Source organism: Diabrotica undecimpunctata, chromosome 7, assembly GCF_040954645.1.
Source record: "Diabrotica undecimpunctata isolate CICGRU chromosome 7, icDiaUnde3, whole genome shotgun sequence".
Classification (NCBI taxonomy): Eukaryota; Metazoa; Arthropoda; class Insecta; order Coleoptera; family Chrysomelidae; genus Diabrotica; species Diabrotica undecimpunctata.
In genome coordinates this window covers 37,132,359-37,153,092 of record NC_092809.1, presented here as the reverse complement: position 1 = coordinate 37,153,092, position 20,734 = coordinate 37,132,359, and the positions used below count along the sequence as shown (strand labels likewise).

General features: G+C 33.0%; 2 protein-coding genes across 11 annotated transcripts in view; one reads left to right on the top strand and one right to left on the bottom strand.

Annotated features, from left to right (window-relative positions):
- rg (A kinase anchor protein rugose) overlaps nt 1–20,734 on the bottom strand; it is a 742,603-nt gene that overhangs the window by 152,544 nt on the left and 569,325 nt on the right. The window lies entirely within an intron of this gene.
- LOC140446242 (protein mab-21-like) lies at nt 10,490–12,514 on the top strand. Its single transcript, XM_072538780.1, has one exon. The coding sequence runs from the start codon at nt 10,542–10,544 to the stop codon at nt 11,637–11,639; it is 1,098 nt and encodes a 365-aa protein (XP_072394881.1). The 5' UTR covers nt 10,490–10,541; the 3' UTR covers nt 11,640–12,514.

Below are 20,734 nucleotides of genomic sequence, written 5' to 3'. Positions count from 1 at the left end.
TACCACATTTTCACACATCATCCCTCAAAAACAAAATGTAGGTACACATTGACATTGCGCGCTCTTTGGAAGTGGCTACTCAGCAAGACTCACCTCTAGCACAAGAGTTGAAAATAAATAAGTGTATTCACTTTCAACGTCATGTATCTATTATTAAACCAGTGTCTCTTATAGTTGATTAGTAATATTTCAAATCTTTTAATTATTTAGAAAGATTAACAAAGACAACAAAATTATCTTTGTTTTGATAATTATACTAAAGTCGGGGATTATGAAATATATCCGGTAATATGGAATACCATATTTTCGTCAAAACTACTAGTGCCATCTATGCTCAGATGCTATTAATGTCATTCCAATTGGTTGAAAGTTTATCCACAAGAGTGTTTAGTTTATAGCCATGAGCGTTTCGTTTTTCTGACAGTTGATGTAATTTCGATGCACAGTGCACAGAATATTTTTAGACAAGTACATTAAAGTTTTATTTCAAACACTTTTGAAGGTGATTTTACTTGATATTATTGGTTATTTAAGTATATGAATGATGTATGTAAGCTTTAAGGTATGGATACCGTTCATTTTAAATTCGTTGTTATTTTTTCCGGTCTAACCTCCAAATTAATATAGACAGCAAATTATGAAATAGTATTCCATACTAAACGATAAAAATTTAAATCCTAAAATTGGTTTCTATTTCAGAGATGCCTCGAAGGATTAACAAAATAAAAAAGAATGCCACAACCACATCGCCACAACGTAATAAGTGGAATGTGGAAGATATAAAAAAAGCAGTGATAGCAGTTGCAAAAGAATGGGATATTTGAAGCCATGCAAAATATTCAACGTGCCTCGTGCCACCCTTTTTAGGCTTTGTAAGAAAGATGATGATGCTGGTAAGGTATGTCAAACAAAACTAAGAAGAAAACGTCTTATGTCATTACGTCATTATTTAAAAAACCGCTGAAAAGGACTGGTTAAAATGTTTTAGAATAAGCCATCAGAACGTGCTAAGCCTACGAGAACTTCGTTTTCACGGGCACTGGGCTTAAAGAAGAAAAATGTTAACGAGTTTTTTGATCTGTTAGAAGCAGAAATAGAAGAAAATAACTTTTCAGCTAATCAAATATTTAACGTCAACGAAATTGGTCTTAGCATAGTTCAATAAGTGTCCTGAGGTTTTTTCCCAAAGGGGAAAGCGGCAAATAGGAACGCTGACGTCTGCAAAGCGAGGATCTCTGATTAGTTGCGTTTTGTGTATGACCGCAAGTGGGAATTATGTGCCCCTTTGCTTGTATTTCTTCGCAAGTATGACCGCGAATTATTAAAGAAAGGAGCTCCACCTGGGAGTATTTTTGCCTTCCATCCATCAGGGTGGATTCAAACCGACATTTTCACGCAATGATTCAAACACTTCATCGATTATGTAAAACCAAGTGCCGAAAACCCTATACTTTTGGAGGGGCATCACTTACACGCGAGAAACCTAGATGTTATTACCACTGCTAGGGAAATAAACGTAACTTTATTGTGCTTACCGTTTCACACTACACACAAGGTGAAACCGTTCGACAAACTCGTAATGGAGGCTTTGAAAATTTTCTACAGTCAATTTTTAAGGCAAAATAATCGCCTAATGTCTCGTTTTGACATCAGTGACTTGCTTGGTAAAGCTTAATTGACGATCCAAACTGGCGAAAAGGCAGTCAATAGATTTCGATAAGCGGGTATATTTCCAAAAAAACAGACATCTTTTTTCCTAAGAGGATTTTCTAGTGAAAGTACACAAGAATGAAGAAGCATCCGTTGGATATGAAAGCCAAATAAACCCGCCTCGTGACCAGGAAGATGCCGATGAAGGGGCAAATGACAACCCGTTTTACCACAACGCATATTTCCCATCCCTGTTCTTTAAAAACGACAAAGCAGAAGAGGCCAAAAGTCGAAAACAACCAACCAAAATTTTGACTACAACCCCAAACAAAAATAAACTTTAAAAGTAAATCGTAGATCATAGACCAAAATCATAGACCAAAAACCGAACAGGGATAATTATCAGGCAAATAATAGGAATGGACCATACCATTTTAATAGGGAAACTATAACAGATCTGGTAACAATAGACCACAAAGAAGAGAGTTAAACCAGACAACGTGTTCAGTTCATTGAACATGTGGTTAAGACTATCATAGTCATTAATTCAACACAGAGAAAAATAGGCCATGCTTTTACAAGTTAATTAATATTCCTTCAGTTGAAAAAACGTTTCTTGGTTTATTTTAGATGCCCCCGAAGATGCTCTATAGGTATATAAGTATTTGGGCAAGATTGAATAAAAAACTGTGTTCGATACCTGCCTTTTATTTGATTAAATAAAGTTCATTTATTCGAGCATTTAACCATATATATATATATATATATATATATATATATATATATATATATATATATATATATATTATTGTGATATTTAAAGTCTTGGTGCGCCAAGGAATAATTAGCTAATTAATTTTTGATTAATTAAAATTATTTCAATGATGTGATGATGACTTTATCACAATTTTTAATTCTTTTATCTCAGGGTTAAAATTCGTGCTTCAATATCTATGCTATTACATGTGAAAGGTAAGGTCCAGAGAATACCGGAATAATAAAAAACACATATGATCTAACACTATATATTAAAAAAAATTAATGAAATAATTCACACTCAAAAGTTTTCAATAAACAAATCTCATAAAAGGATTCTCAAAATTTTGTTCTCCGTACGTGAACAATCAAAATTAATGGTACAAACAATATTAATTGAAAACTCAAAATCCAAACTATTCTAACTCTCCTAATCAAAATATTTATATCCTTTCTAAATTACGTGTAAAAATTGTGTTATCAATAAAAGAAAAAAACTGCAGAAACAAAATATCTCTCTCTGATGATGAGTGGTCCAAATCCTTGTTCCTTGTAGACTATATTATCTCCTCTCAACCGCTCCCTATGTAATCAGCAATCGTACAACAGATTGTTGCAAGTATATCGTCTTTAATGATCTCCTTCAAAAGCACAAATCATTCAAATTATGATAGCCTTTCTCCTCTCGATAAACTGAATCTCTCGTTGGCCCGAGTGAAAAATGACTCTTGGAATATCTTCTCTTTACGATAAACTGAATCTCTCGTTGGCCTGAACAGTGACTCTTGGAATATAAGTAGGAAAATATGACTTACAATATTTTGCTGCTCCAGCTTCTGTCAGATACACTAACTCCACAAAAACTCACTAACATTCAACACTACTGCTTGCTACCTCTCAGGAACCGCCAGAGAACAATCCTTGTTCCTCTTACAGATTTGAAAAACCAACTAACTATCTTTTTTCTCTCCTCAATCTCGCTAAACTTTCTCCCACACACTTATCCCACCTTTTTCAATCTCCGCCAATCACAACTCGTCACAATTCCCCCATTTCTTCATTTCGATAGCAAACAAATTTTTACCTATAATTATAAATTTCCTAAAACTTATTTACAAATACTATTTTTCTATAATCCTCTATTGTCTTTAATCACTACACTAATGTATTTGTAAAAACCCGTTTCAATTTGTCTTTTGTTTCACTTAAACTTATGCGGGTCAACTGAAGTATAACAAAGAAATGATTGATGCAAAGCTTACATTTTGTTTGGTACAGGTAATTCAAAGATTTAATAACTTTCCTTCTCCGAAATGTTTGTTGGATATTATCCTACTTATCTGAATTATTTTAATGTTTTTGAACTTTGAAATATTTTTAAACAAACCAATATTTTCTTGATTTTACATATCATAACAATATATATATATATATATACGGTTTCATATCGTCCGTTGACGCTGTTCGTTTTCTAGACTCCTTCTACACGTTTGTCTATTCCAGCCCCTCCTCCAAGTTCCTCGCACCCGCCTTTCTAGTGTTATTTTCCCAACTTGTGTTCGGTCGTCGTCGCCGTCGTTTCCTTCTTTCCATAATAGATAAATACTGGGTAATTATAAGAAAATATCTTATCCCACAGATTAGATGCGATACCATTACAAGCAAAGTCCAACAGAGGATTCATAGCAAGTTGTCAGTTTCCTAAGCTAACCATAAAAGAACTTAATAATCAAGTTGCCGATAGCCCGCTAAAAGAAATGGCACGTTTTGTACAAGAGTTCATTGAAACAAACCCACTTTGCAGACCACCGCTACCAAAAATAAACTCTTCTAAGAACCTAGGTGCGCTGTTACAAATTGTAAACATTGAAGTCCTACCCAATTATGTCGTAGAAGCCCATACAATACATAAATTATTGTCTATTCAACTTCTTCGTTCTTCTCCATTCTTCTAAAAACTACTTTTGTAACATGATCTGCCCACGGGTGCACGATTCACCTTCTCAACGATCTAACTGCAGAGTAGAATATACTAGAAATCAACTTCTGGTTTTAATGCATACAGAAGCGGCATACTCTATTTTGACGTCTCGCAGTCCATCACACACACCCGAACATTTAATACAGAGACATAAAGTGTAGACAGACGAATACGTGTCCCTTTTTTATTTTGTGTATGTTCGAAAGTGCGAACACGACCGTAGATTTATGATGCACTTTGAGAGTGCGAGATGAAAAACACTTGTCGGTGATAGCGATGAAAAGAGGCCGACTTCTCGATTCCCTTAATGAATAATTCTAATATTAGGAGGAAAAGTTGTCCCATTTAACGCCTGTCGTGAGATTTTAATGTGCTGTTCGGGCTGCTTGAAACTCATTTCGAAAACAATTACACCTAATTTATTTTATTTGAATCACAGTTTGGATAGATAAAGAGTAGTAAGTAGCAATTGAAAAGACCGTGTGTTGTAGTCAAAGTAGTCAATTGTTTTTCTTATCTTAAGGGTACGCAATTAATAAACAAATTACGATTTAATTACCAAAAATATCAACTGTATCTTGGATATATACTGTTACGGCCGACAGTTTCGTAAGATTTATGTCATAAAGAAAAAGTCCCTTAAAGAAGTATTATAAATCTAGAAAGTTGGAGACGTCATTGAAAAAACCCGAAATGTTTTGTAATGTCTGGAACGTAAGAAAATGTATATAAACACAGGAAGTTGGCACTTCAAATAACAGTAGTAATACAGAGTTTGAATAGTATTGTTATGAAAATTACTATTTAAATGGGAATAAGCCACAATTAAAGGTTAAAGTACGTTTATTGACGTTTCAATTTCCACTTCGGAAATCGTTCTCGTTTAGGCCTCTCTTACTCATGGCGTCGTCTACTTCGTTCCTCCAGGATTTTCGGGGTCGTCCTCTTTTCCTCCTTCCTATGGAGCTGCATTCGGTTATTCTCTTTATCCATCTGCTGTCACTAGTTCTTCTTACATGTCCATACCACTTTAGTCTTTTTTGTTCTATGTCTGTTAGTATGTCTGTTTCTATTGATGTTCTTTGCTTTATTTCGTCATTACTTCTGCTATCCATTCTTGTTACTCTACAGCATCTTCGCAGGCATTCCATCTGTAAAAGGTAAAAGAAATAATAAATTAGACTTACTCACAATGCGTTGCTTGTGTGCTAATTTATTATTTCTTTTGCCTTTTGAAATGGACTCACACAAGCAACACATTCATGATCATTCCATCTGTGTTGCTACTATCTTACTGCTGTTTTTCTTGTTTATGATCCAATTTTCAGCCCCATATGTCATAATACTTCGCACTAATGTTTTATAAATCTGTGTTTTTGTCTTCATATTTAGGTGTCTATCCCACCATACAGAGTTAAGTTGTCGGATTGCTGTTTGTCCTAATCTTTGTGTAATTCTTCCTCTATTGTTGCCTTTTTCGTGATTATAAACCCCAAGTATTTGAATTTATCCTTTCCTTTGATTGTTACGTTGTCATTAATCTGTAGATCTTCTATGTCTTCTTCACTTGTAGATAGGTACTCTGTTTTCGCGAGGTTAATATCTAGGCCAGCCTTGGTATATTCTTCTTGTAGTTTCTTCATCATGTAGCTGAGGTCGTCTTGGTCTTGTGCAATCACTACTTGATCGTCTGCAAAGTTTAACGTATATAGGTATTCAACCTTTATACTTGCCAATCATATTAGAGACACCATCATATCCTTGGCCAACACAATCATTAATATCCAATCCAAGTTTCGTAATATATTCTAAAATAAATTTTGCCATGTTTTCGCCAGTTAACTTATACATAGGAATAAATCCTACAAAATCTTCTCGTTCTTTTGATTTATTACCAGCAAAATCAATATACCTAATACACAATGACAATTGTTCAACTGTAGATATGCCCATTGTCTCGTCGCCCAAGATTGAAAAAAACTCTAGTTCTTTTTTATCATAACTTGAATGAAATTATGTGCTCTTAATAAGCTGTTTGGACGGTATTGAAGTAATGTGATTACTAAATTTTTAGATCGCGTATTTCCATCGTTTAAAGAGCTTGTAACTAATGCTCCACAGTTTTTGTGATTACCTTTAACTGCTCCAAAAGATTCAGTATAAAATATGAAGCATACTTCGCTGTAGGCTTCATCTTTCTTTTTAGAGTATGTCAACCAAGATCATCATCTACCTAGCCCAACTTCGTTGGAATTCCAATTTTTTTTATTGAATTCAGTTGAAGGAAACTTAAATTGTTACTCCTTTTATCTTGGAGGCTTTGAAGCATCAAATTGGGGATGTATGAAATGATTGATTCGTATTTCGCATGGGGTTCTTAAAAAACTTTTTAACTAAACTTTAACGTGCGTCGTGTAGTAAGTTCTATGACGACAGTTTTGTTGTTTAACTTGGACATTTTCTTAATAACTTAATTTTTAAAGAGTATTACTATATTGCTATTATGTATATTTAAAAGATTAAAAAAGAGTTATTAGTGGTCAATGCTCATATAAAACACAATCTGAAAAGTTATCCAAATGCAGTCGAAAACTAGTATCTGAACACTTTTAAAAATAGTTTAAGAGGCACTACTTCCTAGTACAGAAAAGGTTTTGTGAATAGAACAAATATTATTCATCCAATTTAAATTTTTTTAAGTATTTATTAAATTATAGAATCATCAATATTTGATAATATTTCAAGGGGTGTCCGGACCCCTGGACACCCCTAGCTACGTCACTACCACTTGACTTATGTGAGCAACATATTAACAGGTCAGAAGTGACAGGATAGAAATAGCCCAGTTAGTCGTAAGTACCTCACAAAAATCAGTGTAGAAATTTGGATCGGTTTGAAAATCGATACCTACTTATATCGAAAGGTTTCAAAGAAGCTGGAATACATCCACTCTCTAGGGACGTTATAACTGATTCAGTATTCGACATTGCCTCTCTAAACCAAGAGGAAGATGCAAAACAAAACAAAACAAAGCGAAACAAATGTTACAAGAAATCAAGAACGAAAAATGTATTTTGTATGTGCTGAAGAAAGTTCTACATTTATGCAAGTAACATAGACAGCGCAATCACCACAATGTTCTACAAGCAGTCCATAGTTAGCTGAAAATCAGTTTTGGAGCAGATCCTCATTAGTTGCACTTTTTAGAATTTATTATGAAAAGGGAAAAAGTTTCAGAGAATATTTATAATCCTAAATAATAAAATTTTAAGAATAAACAATGCGCTAAATTATAACATCAGTTCTATAAACTATACAATACATACTATATTTAAGTTCTTCTTATTCTTCTTCTTCAGCCTGTATTCGTCCACTGCTGGACATAGGCCTCTTCCATTTGCTTCCATTGATTTGCCTACCTCTTCTGTGGTCTGCCTACTCCTCGCCTGTTCTCTCTTGGTCTCCAGTTTGTTAATGTCTGTGTTCATTTTTCGGGATTACCTCGGGCAACATGTCCGACCCATTGCCACTTGAGCCTTGCTATACGTTCTGCGACATCAGTAATCTTTGTTCTTTCACGAATGTCGATATTTCGAATCCTGTCTCTCAAACTAATCCCTAGCATGGCCCTCTCCACCACTGTTTGGGTTGTACTGAGCTGCTCTAAGGTTTTCTTTGTAAAGGCCGTGGTCTCCAGTCCATCCACCTAGTTACAGGCAAGATACATTTGTCATAAACTCTACGTTTTAGACACATTGGTATATCTTTATTCTTCAAGAAAAAGCTTAACTTGCCGAAAGCTACCCAAGATAATTGTATGCATCTTTTTATTTCGGCTATTTGGTTTTTGCCGATTTTAATGGTATGTCCAAGATATATATATAGTGGTCTACATTTTCAAGACTGACGTTGTCAATAACAATATTAGTTTGTAAATTACTCATTAGTTTTGTTTTCTGAAGGTTCATTTTAAGATCTATTTGACTGCTGATTTAATTCCTTGAGCATTTGCTCCAGTTCCTTGATATCTGTACTAAATAATACTATGTCGTCCGCAAACCTCAACCATGTTTTTAATAAGTTTGGTGTACCGTGGGTGTATTCGAGCATCCCTCAGGGCTGACAAAAAGGACCAAGTTTCAATACTATCGAAAGTCTTGTGAAAGTCAATAATGCCATATGTAGAGGTACATTATATTCTGTGTTTTTTTCTACCAGTGTTCTGATGGTTTGTAAGTGATCGTTAATACCAAACCCTTTTCTAAATCCCGCCTGTTCAACCGGTTGATATAAATCAAGCTTTGTGATATGCAGTTGGTTATTATTCTTGTTAGCAATTTGTATAAGTGTAACAACAAACTTATAGGTCTGTAGTTTTCAATATTAGTAGTTTATATTTAAATTACATATACACACATGTCCAAAAGTTTGGAATACATATAAATAATATATCTACGCCTATGGTGGTTTTAAAACTGTTGTTGATATTCATTCTAGAGCGTTTTTAAATGAATATGATAAAAAATTTGAATGTTTTTTGTATGATTTTCGTCACATTCAACTGATTAGCGTATTTACACATTATTTCAGTCTTTGTTTAAATTTGAATTGAGCCGTTTAAAAATGCCTAGAAACGTGATATCTCATTTTGACAGATCTAGAGTAATTGTTTTGTTACAATAGGGCTTGTCAAAGTTATATCGCGAATATTGTTGATGTTACTCAAAGTGCTGTATCACAAATTAAAAAAAAAATTCAAGATACAAATGACGTCAAGGATCGTCCCAGAAGTGGTAGAAGTCAATGTACAACAGCAGCACAAGACCGGCAAATTGACCGGCACAAGATTGATAGCTCGTAGAAATCGTCTGGAATCTCCAAGTGGTATATCCAGAGAAATTTCTAGGCCTCAAGGACTGAATATTTCACGGCAAACAATAACACGCAGACTAAATGCGGTAAATTTGTATCGTAGAAGACCGCTACGTGTTACTAAACTAACCTATCAATAGAAAATAGTAAGGTTGCAATGGGATAGAGAAATGGTGCATCATGGTCCTAACTGGAATAACGTGATGTTCTCTGATGAGTCAAAAATTGGCTTGGTATCTGATTCGCTAAGAACACTGGTTTGGAGGGCCCCAGGACGACAAGCCCGACTAGAAACAGCTCAACCGCGTGTACCATTTGAAGGTGGCAGTATTATGGTTTGGGGTGGTATTATAAGTGGTAGAAGAAGTTTTAAATCCCGTCGTACGTCTATTCCGAGGGACAGTAGGTGATGAATTTGTGTTTATGCATAACAACGCACCTCCTCATAGAACAGCAGCAATACAACATTTTCTGAAAGAAGAAGGAATATCTACATTACAGTGGCCTTCGAATTACCCCGACATAAACGTTATTGAAGATGCTTGGGACATTCTCAAAACACGCATCAAGAAGCGAAACAATCCCCCTATTACACTTCGAGAACTAAAAGATGCTGCTCGTGAAGCATGGAAGAGAATTCCGCAAGCCCAGCTCGACCAGTTAATCGGCAGCATGCCAAATCGCCTACAGGCATGCATACAGACCAATAGAGGAAATACTAATTATTAGTTTTATTAAAAATTATTTTTTTCTATGCTAATTTATTTTTAAATGTAAGTTGTAAATTGTAAGTTTTTCACTCCAAGAGAATAAGTAATTTTTTTGCATATCGTTTATCAGCTTTTGAGATTTATTTAGTATTGTTGAGAATTAAAACAAAATAATGTTTAACTATTCAGAAGATTTTATGTATAAAAATCAATAAAAAGATGAAATATTCCAATATTCCAAACTTTTGGACATATGTGTAGGTACCCAAATCAACTGTTAACAAAGAAATTTATCATAATATTTTGTATATATTTTTAAAATTATATAGTTAAATATTCTCAGTGTAATTTTTCTGTATCTATCCCTACAGACCGAAATTATTGTATTCCCAAGCTCAAAAACTCCTGACTTGACAGTTCGGATCGATAACATCTATGCGCAATGCCCACGTTTCCATAGGCAGGGAGGAGCTTCAATACCCGCCTCCGTATACGCCACACCTTACGCGAAGATCAACACTGCCGCACTAGTACATATCCGACGGTTAATGTAAACGCGACAAAAATCTACAATGCTGGTCCCGGCCGATATGCTGGCCGCCCAGTCGAAAATGCTTTATCAAATCAACAAATACTACGGTGAAAGAGTGCAAACAAGGATGGCAACCATCGCTAAGACCATCAGGGAAGTTTGTAAGGTAGTTCAGGAGGTTTTAAAAGAAGTGGAAGTGCAAGAACCTAGATTTATTTCGTCTCTAACGGAATGCAACGGAAAATACGAAGGTTTGGAGGTTATTTCGCCGGTGGAGTTCGAGGTGGTATTGTACCTGAATCAAATGGGTGTGTTTAATTTCGTAGACGACGGTACTTTGCCAGGTTGTGCTGTGTTAAAACTTAGCGACGGTAGGAAGAGATCCATGTCGTTGTGGGTTGAGTTTATCACAGCTTCTGGATATTTATCGGCGAGAAAAATACGATCCAGGTTCCAAACTCTAGTCGCTCAAGCCTGTGATAAATGTTCTTATAGAGACAGTGTCAAAATGATAGCCGATACATCAGAGGTAAAATTACGAATAAGAGAACGGTATATTGTGCAAATAACACCGGCGTTTAAATGCTCCGGCGTGTGGCCTCGATCCGGTTCGCATTGGCCATCCCCACACATTCCCTGGCCGCATCCTAACCTAGTAGCAGAAGTCAAAACCGAAGGATTCGATCTTTTAAGCAAAGAAAGTATAGCAGCTCAAGGTAAACAAACTTCCATGGAAGGCGACGCTTGGGTTCTTTCTTTTTTAGAAGCAGAAAACCGTCTTTTACAAGGAGGATGCCGAAGAAGGTGTCTCAGCATTCTCAAAACTCTCAGAGATAGACATTTAGACCTACCTGGTAATCCTGTCAGTAGTTATCACCTAAAAACTTTGTTACTTTATGAATGTGAAAAACATCCCAGAGAGTCTGAATGGGATGAATCTTGTATAGCCGACAGAATTAACGGTATATTTCTACAATTAATCTCTTGTTTGCAATGTAAGAGATGCCCTCATTACTTTTTGCCAAACTTAGATCTATTTAAAGGAAAATCGCCTAGTGGTTTGGAAAACGCAGCTAAACAAGTGTGGAGGTTGACACGAGAAATGTTAACAAACACAAGATGCCTAGAAAAGTTGTAAAAGGTTTTTTTAATTCTTTCATCAAGTAGGTATTGGAAAAAATGTTTATCAGTTATTTTGCGCTCGATATAATACAAAATAATTTTTTGCGAAATATACATTTGTCATAATAAAAGAATTTTTGATGTTTTGATAAATTAGAGACCGAACAAGTAAAATTTTTTGAGAAAAAACGTGAAATGAACATCATTATAACTACCGTAATAAATGTTATCTTTCAAGAAAACTATGCAAATAGAGTTTGTTGTTGGTTTTTGATATGTCAAAAAATCGACATTTTCACAAAATTCATCGTTTTATAAATCTCTTGTTAGTTTGTTTTATTATATAGAAAACCCTGTAAGTTGTTTCTGTATTTTCCAAAATGTAGTACAATCTAGATACTATTTTATTGGGAATAAGCCACAATTGAAGGTTAAAATAAATTTATTAATGTTTGTATTTTGAGAACGATTTCCAAGGTGAAAATTGAAACGTCAATAAACTTAAACAATAAATTTTAACCTTCAATTGTGGCTTATTCCCAATAAAATAGTATCTACTTTAAAATGCCACAAGAAAATAGCTTCAGAACAGTAGTACAATCTGATCTACCTATTATAGATATATATAATTTTGCTCTTATTACCAAGTCAACCGACTATTTTAGTTTGTTTTTTTTTCCTACTCAATTCACAATTGCTATCCTACCAAAAAAACTATGTCCTTTTTTATCTTGTTTTTTTGGTATTTTTCTCTAAAAATTCTTTGTAATATAATCTCTTCTTATTAATCATTTTATTTTATATCTGATTATACGATACAGATTTATATTTTTATTATTAGATTGTCACTGTATTAAGACTACAATTTTTTATTTTTTTATAAGACTCAAAATCGACGAAAATTGCATTAAAAATGATAAATTAATTGATATGTTCACATATGTATATATATATATATATATATACACACATATTTATATATATATTATATATATATATATATATATATATATATATATATATATATATATATATATATGTGTGTGTATATATACATACAGACATATTTACAGAAATACAATATTTATTTCTGTACATACTAATGATTCATCTGACCAGGTATATTGTGCATCCTGTTTTTTTTTATAATTTAAAACAGTTTGTGTCTATCCACCGAGTCGAAAGCTTTTTCAAAATTTCTAAATTCATTATGCTACATTTATTCCACTGACGATTGTATTTCTATTGATTATAAGCGACAACACTAACTTATTGTATTTTTCGATCAAATTATGTCGATTCAATTTGCAGGCCTATTTTCCTTTCCTTTAGTAATTTCTTCCTGTTTATTGCTCCTCTTAAGCTTCTAAATTACACCATTTTGTAAACTCAATTTTGTTTTTTATCGATCTCTAATTAACCATTTTTTAATTCCTTTATTTTAATTTAATCTTTGCCAATAAATCTATAATTTACTATCAGATGGATGTCCAGAATATTCTGAAACTCATTGCTGATCTTTCCAGGCTCTTATAATTCCCTCTCCTATTTATTGTTCACCCGAAATATAAAAGGCAGCAAACTTTTGCATATTAGAGAAGAACCCTGGCAACATCCAGTAATTCTCTTTTGATAGATAAAGAAGAAGTCTTCCTGAAGTTTAGTTTCCCTGGCAAAGGTTACATGTACTTTGTTGTGATCTACGAAAAGGAACTACTTTATTCTGTTTTTCACACGAGAGACATAAACAAATTCGAAGTGTAGAGTAATCTTCAATTTTGCTTCCCATTTACTGCATTATAACTAGGTATTATCACATGTCAACTGTTTCTTAAATATCTATTCCTGTCTTTCTATATTCTAATATTCTAATTACATGATTATTTTGATTAATGTTGTTTTTTACTTTGTCACTAACGAGTCACTATTTGATTTGCAAACTACTTTTTAACATTTTGAGGACAACTATAGCATAAAAGACCATTTCATAATATTCAGAAAATTTCAATAATTTTCTACTAACTCATGTCTATAATAAACATACATGATCCATGTATACATATATATTTCGTTTTGTTTTCGCAGTTTCGTTTATGACAAAAAAATTAGAACCAATTCTTTTTTAGATTCGCACAAATTTATATTATTTTTATAAAAAAAACTTACTAACAATGCATGAAAGTGACATAAAAGGCTGATAAGCAAAATTTTTATTATCTATTGTACATGTAATGTATTATAAGGAAACCGTCGATGGTTTATTAGAAAGATTTTAGGCAATTAAAGCATAAAAAATGGTCTCCAAAGTTCTGCAATATGGTCAAAATCAATAATTAATTATTAAGAGATTATGTTATTCATAACATAAGAAACTTCATTCCGTTTCTATATTTATATAGTGGCTTCTACAGCTTGTTTTCCTTTAGGCACAAATGTCACACATTGTGCAATATGTAACTCTCTTTATCTCCCAAGATTTATTTAAATATTAAGAGACATTTTTGTGCTGTATGCACTACTCGATCTCTCATTGAAGAGTTTACAAGAGCTTCCACATTATTCTACCTTCTCAACTATTTGATTTCTTTCTCATATAATAGACTTCTAACATATTTTCAAGAAGTTAATAATATGTGAATATAAGACAAACTATCTATTATATTCTGGCAGAAATGTTAACATTATTTTTTACATATTTGACTTTTCTTATGTTCATCCAATAAATTATTGCTTTTAATTTATTTTTTTACACATTAATGTATCTCAGTGCTAAATGGCATAATCGAAAACAAATCATTTTCGATATAACTTAATAGAGGTTAGTGAATTTATTAAGAATGGTCTTAAAATTCTCATAAAGGCTCTTTCTATGCCGACTCGTTCTACAGAGCAGCTCTAAGTGAAAACACGTCAATTTTCTTTTTTCCTAAGTTTTAGTAGTAGAATAACTAATGATAAAGAGATAGTGCAAGCACTCCTGACCACGGCGAGTAGACGAAATTTGGTTTAGTCCCCACTTCCATACGAAACGCACTGTACTATGCACTGTATAATTCCACTTTCTGCCTTTACATGAATACCTAATGACAAAATTGTAAACTATAAATCAAAAATTATATTGACAAAATGGTAGATTACAGACAAGATAATGAACTGTAGAAGACATAGACCAAATGACAGTAATTTAATCTTATGGGATTGTTTTGTACTTCCTGCAGGCGTCAATAAAATAAAATGGTATACTGGCACATAGTAACCTAATGCCAATCTCTTCTCGTGTGGTTTTAAGAACATTTAAGATATGTTGAAGCTATTACCAGTATTAGCCATCCAAATTTGTTAACGAAGAGAAAAAGTACGTCGTAATCTTTTTCAGTTCCTGAATTTAACAAAAGAAGTAGTTTAAGATGATCACAAAAGATTGCAAATTACTATCGCTAAGACTACTGTAATTAGAGAGATTGAGAGAGAGAGAGAGATAGAGAGAGAGATGTTGCAGATAAGTTGGTAAATAAGAGACTGAACATACAAAAAGAAGAATTACTTAAACTCTATATCTGCGTAATATACAAAATATCTCTACCTAAGGCTGTTGATCTATGAACGTTCTTATCAATTAAAAAATCTTTCATATGATTTAATGCTTCCAAAATTTCTAGTCTATTGTTTCTACATACTTTTTTCTGGGAAAGTTTAAAAATTTCTTTTTCACATTATTTTTCTATATTTTAAACAAAAAGACAGAATTTATTCTTTATGATTGACCATATTAAAGAAATAAGTGAGGTTATCTATGTTGTTTGACGTAGAAATTACTTGTCAGTCCCAACTAGACTTATATAATTAAAAAAAATGTAAAGCGTTGATATTTAAGCCTAACGTCCCTCTAATACATCAAAAAGGCGTCAAAATTGTTGATTATATGTATCTAGACACTCTTGGTTGTGAATATAAACTGTGTATATTGAATATACTGATGTAGACTACATTACTCAACTGTATAACCCCCATTTTCCGTACTATGTTTAAAACAATTAAGTATTTTACCTATTTAAGTATTCTTTGATATGAATATAGCTTTAATAGTGGTTAGGAAACCTGTAACTAGGACTGAATTGCTAATAAATAAAATCTCGTACTCTAGTGCCATGATATTTATGTTTATTAATGGTATTAATATTTCTTGTATGCTAATAACTGTTATGTCTGTTGGGTTCCCATCTCTACTATGATTTATTCTATATAACAGAGAACACTCTGACGCATAACGCTATAAACAACGCTATTATAATAGAGATGGGCAATCGGTATAAAATGTGAGGATGGGATGCTAGTTTTTTTCGAATAGTTATAGTAAATATGTATCTAAAAGACTGTTTTGTAGGATCAAGTACTCGTTTTTTGTTGTTTTGTATTTAAATTTTAAAATTAATAAAAAAATTATGCTATAAGAGACTTTTTTTTTGTATCTTTTTCCTAATTATTTATGTAGAACTTTATAGATATACCATCAGTAGGATATGATAAGAACTTAAACAAATATATTAAAATTTGAAAAATATGTTCCTTTGCCTTTATCCCTATACGATGTCGAATTAGATCCTAATTACATTTCTCCATAAGTTTTGATCTTAATTCATACCAATATCAATCCCCTTGACCGACATTTCCTGCCTAAGCGTCTCTCCACAGGTCTTCTTTGGTCTTCATGTCGTACTCATTCCAGAAACTTTCTTTGTATTGGGTGATTAACGTCTCGACATTCAACATGAATGAAACATCTTAATCTATTATATCTTATTCTGGTATCAATTGGTATCACCCCTCAACTTCCTCTCATATACCTACTCATTCTTAATGTTATCACTTTTTTGTCACTCCACTCATCCATCTAAGCATTATCATTTCGGCAACATGCATTCATTTTTCCTCATTCTTTTTAACTGCCCAACATTCATTTCCGTACATCATAGCTGGTCTTATAGCAGTTTTAAGGAATTCGCCATTCAGTTTTATTGGCATTTTTTGTCACAAAACACAGTACTCACTTTCTCCCACTTCCATCTCATTTTGGCATCAACTGGTACCACCCTTCAACCCCTCATATACCTACTCATTCTTAATTGTATTCTTATTTGTCACTCCACTCATCCATCTACGCATTATCATATCCGCCACATGCATTCGTTTTTCCTGTTTCTTTCTAACTGCCCAACATTCACTTCCGTACATCATAGCTGGGTGGCAGTTTTAACAAATTTGCCCTTCAGTTTTATTGGAATTTTTCTATCACAAAACACACTACTCGCTTCCACTTCATACTTCCCGCTCTATTTCTAGTGCACGCATCATCATATATTTCCCCATTACTCCCAGTAATCTGTAATACTGATTAAAACTATTACTTTTCACAATTATTTCACCATCAAAATTTATCATTTTATTTGTACTATTAAAAATGAACAATCCAAATATAGTATTTTTCATATAAAAATGCGTGCACGTCACAATTTATATAAAGTGACGTCACTTATATTTAAAATTTCCAGAACCTTAGAGTTCAAATTTTCCTAACACAGCTAAAAATACGAAACCCATACGGAACTACTCCATGTTTCATAGGCGTCAACATGGTATAATAATCAGAAAAATGTAATCATCATTATATTGGGAATTTTAGAAATATATTGATTAAATAACCAAAAACATTTGTTATTATTAATATAAATTTTATGAAATAACTCTAATATTCCACAAAATAATAATTTTAATTAAATATACTAGACAATTGTACGCAACTGATAAAGGAAATACTTAAAATTTTTTGACAGTTAAGCGTGTGGTAAAATTGTTTAAAGTGTTGCTGCTTTTTTAGAGTAAGAATTTTGTTTATGGTTTGATTTCTTACACAATTTGATCATAATATATTATATATTAATAAATTGTATCTATAAATACATATTAAATTTATATTAATAGCTTTAAAAACTAATTATTGTTGTGTATTGTGATTGTGCTATGCCAAAACAACTAAATAGTATGTAGAAAGCTGATAAGCTTTCATATAAGATAGATTATTTTGAACAAGAAATAATGGCGGGATGTTTTTACTATTAATGCTCTGAAAGAGGTAAGTTTAAAATTTAGAATATATAAGTTTGTATTAAAATGTTTTCTTATGTATTTTAGTGTGTTGCAGAATCTTAAAACTAAGTGTATTTACTGTTAATATAGTAGTTTGACAAATAATTGACATTTTAAAAATTCCTCACTTACTAACTATTCTGATGTTTTGGCAACGCTGTGGAGTTCTGACGTCGTAAATCTTGAATGACATGCACGCATTTTTATATGAAAAATACTATACCTGCTCTGTTTTTGTCCTACTAAGTATTTGGTCTAAACCCCTTTCAGTATTTAGTACAAACACTAAATCATCAGCACTAGGGATATTAGCACCTGTAATTTCGCTGTTATGTGATCCAATTACAATGATAATAAATAAGGACTAAGCACCGAGTCCTGTGAAATTCTACTTTTATATAAAATTGATCAGTCTCTTCCACACCTAACACTAGATGTAACTTTCTCATAGATCTCTTTCAAAATCTTCACATATTCACCGGGAACCTTTTCTGGTTGAATACCATCTTCTTCTTCAGGTACCATCTCCGCTACGGGGGTTGGCAATCATCATAGCTATTTTAATTTTTGAGGCAGTAGCTCTAAAAGGTTGTTTTGAGCCGCATCCAAACCATTCTCTCAGGTTCTTGAGCCATGAAATTCGTCTTCTTCCGATGCTTCTTCTGCCATCTATCTTTCCTTGCATTATGAGTCGCAGGATGCCATACTTCTCGCCCCGCATCACATGTCCGATATACTGTAGCTTTCTTTCTTTAATTGTAAGTTCAACTTCCTTCTCTTTACCTATTCTTCTCAGTACTTCATTGTTCGCAACTCTATCTACCCAGGAAACCCTCATAATTCTTCTATAGGTCCACATTTCAAAGGCGTTAAGTCGTCTTCTTGTGTCTAGATTTAACGTCCATATAAGCGTTTATTTATTTATTCCTGTATTTTTTCATTGTCTACCTTATGATGAAACCTAGTCTAATAGACCAGGGCGGATCTGTTTTGAGGTGGATATGAGAGGTGGCATTCGGATTTTTGCAGAAATACTTAGGTAATACCTTCAGTAATAATAATTGACTTTCCTCCCTCTCAAATAAGTCGAAAATATTAATAAAAAAATTAGAGTATTTAAAAATTACTAAAAACATCGATCTTTTTCTACATTGTTTGCTTATAACTTTAAAACAATTGGAAAACCTTCATACAAAACCTCTCCTTCATGATCCCTCCCAAACAAAAATAAATATCAATCAACTAATTCTAAAAAAATAATTTAAAACCCATCAACCCTATAAGCGGGAAGTCAGCGGGGAGAAACCGCAAGACCACTAAGTGTCAGGATAAACTAGCATGAAACATACATCAAAAACAGGGACTTTGAACAGAGATAGACAAACATGGCTGCGACAATGAATACAGAGTACAATGGAAATATGCATCAATAATCATTAAAGAAACAGACATGAAAAAGAGAAAAATCAAAGAAGCAGCCCTCATCCTACTCAATGAAAAATATGTAGCAAACCCCGCAGAATGTAGCAAGTTGTTAATACTAAAAGAAGAAGTCAACAACAAAAATATAACAACAATAGCAGATTAAGAAACATTAGACACATTGTCTACAATGATATACAATACATATGCAATACACAACGCATAACACACATACAAATAATCCAAAAACACACAGAATAATCAGAATTTTAAGTTCCATAGCGCAAAAAACCAAGCACACATTTCTTCACCAAAGCATGGTTGTTACCTACAACACCGCGACCACGTAAGTCAACTTTCAATTTTGAAAAGACATCAACAGCTTTAGCAGTTATACACCCTTTTCAACACAATTCATAAATAATCTTTTTTTGATAGCGATTTCGGGAATGGAAATCGAAACGCCAAATTTTTAGTTAGAAATGTAATTTTCATTACAATCAATTGTGGCTTAGTCCCATATAAAAACAATTTTTAATTTAAATTTTTGTAAAAATATGTGTATAAAGGTACGATTTCGTAATGGACATTTCTGTTTTTTTTAAATGAAGTTTAACACGTCCAGTTAAACTAAGCTTTTGATAATTAGTAGGTAACTATATTATTTTTGTCTCTACTAAACTTCTTTTGGACAGCAAATACACAATTCTAATAATTTTTAACTCAAACCACATAAATTAAGTGTGATTGTTGTGAATGAACTCTTTCTAACATCAGTATTCCCCATTCCGTTTAGAGATCTGTAGACCCACTTCCCAACGCTAGCCATTGTGTCCTTCAAAACACTTAAGAGTCGTCGCATATTGAACGACTTTAGATCTTGAATTCTTCATTTATCTTAAATTCCAAGACTAAACTTCCTTTGGGAGTTCCGAGGAGAAGAAGGGAACAGAAAAAGGATCATTAACGAAACTCACGATAGAGTACTAATATCAGAAGAAGAGCTACAAGAACGAATAAAAAAATTAAAAAACAGAAAAACACCTGGTCCTGATAAGATAAACAATGAACTGCTAAAATATGGAGGAGGAACACTACGCAAATGGCTCCTAAAATTATTCGTCGGTATAATAAATACCGGAGTAGTACCAGCGGAATGGAAGGAAAGTCTCCTGCTACCGATACTTAAAAAGGGAGACTCGAGAAATCCTGAAAATTATAGAGGCATTAGTCTGATGAATAGCACATTAAAATTATTAACGGCAGTCATAAAAGATAAAATCGAGGAAAAAGCGAACATGGCAGATGAACAACAAGGCTTCCGGAAGAACCGCAGCACAATAGACGCAATTTTTATTATCAGACAAATAATAGAGAAGTCTATTGAATATGGAAAACCAGCATACATGTGCTTTGTAGATTTAAAAAGTGCTTTTGACAGGGTGAAGCGAAATGACATCTTAAATTTATTACAAGCTGAACAAACAGACCATCAGATAATAAGGACAATTGAAGAAATTAACAAGTACTAATTGCTAATAATGA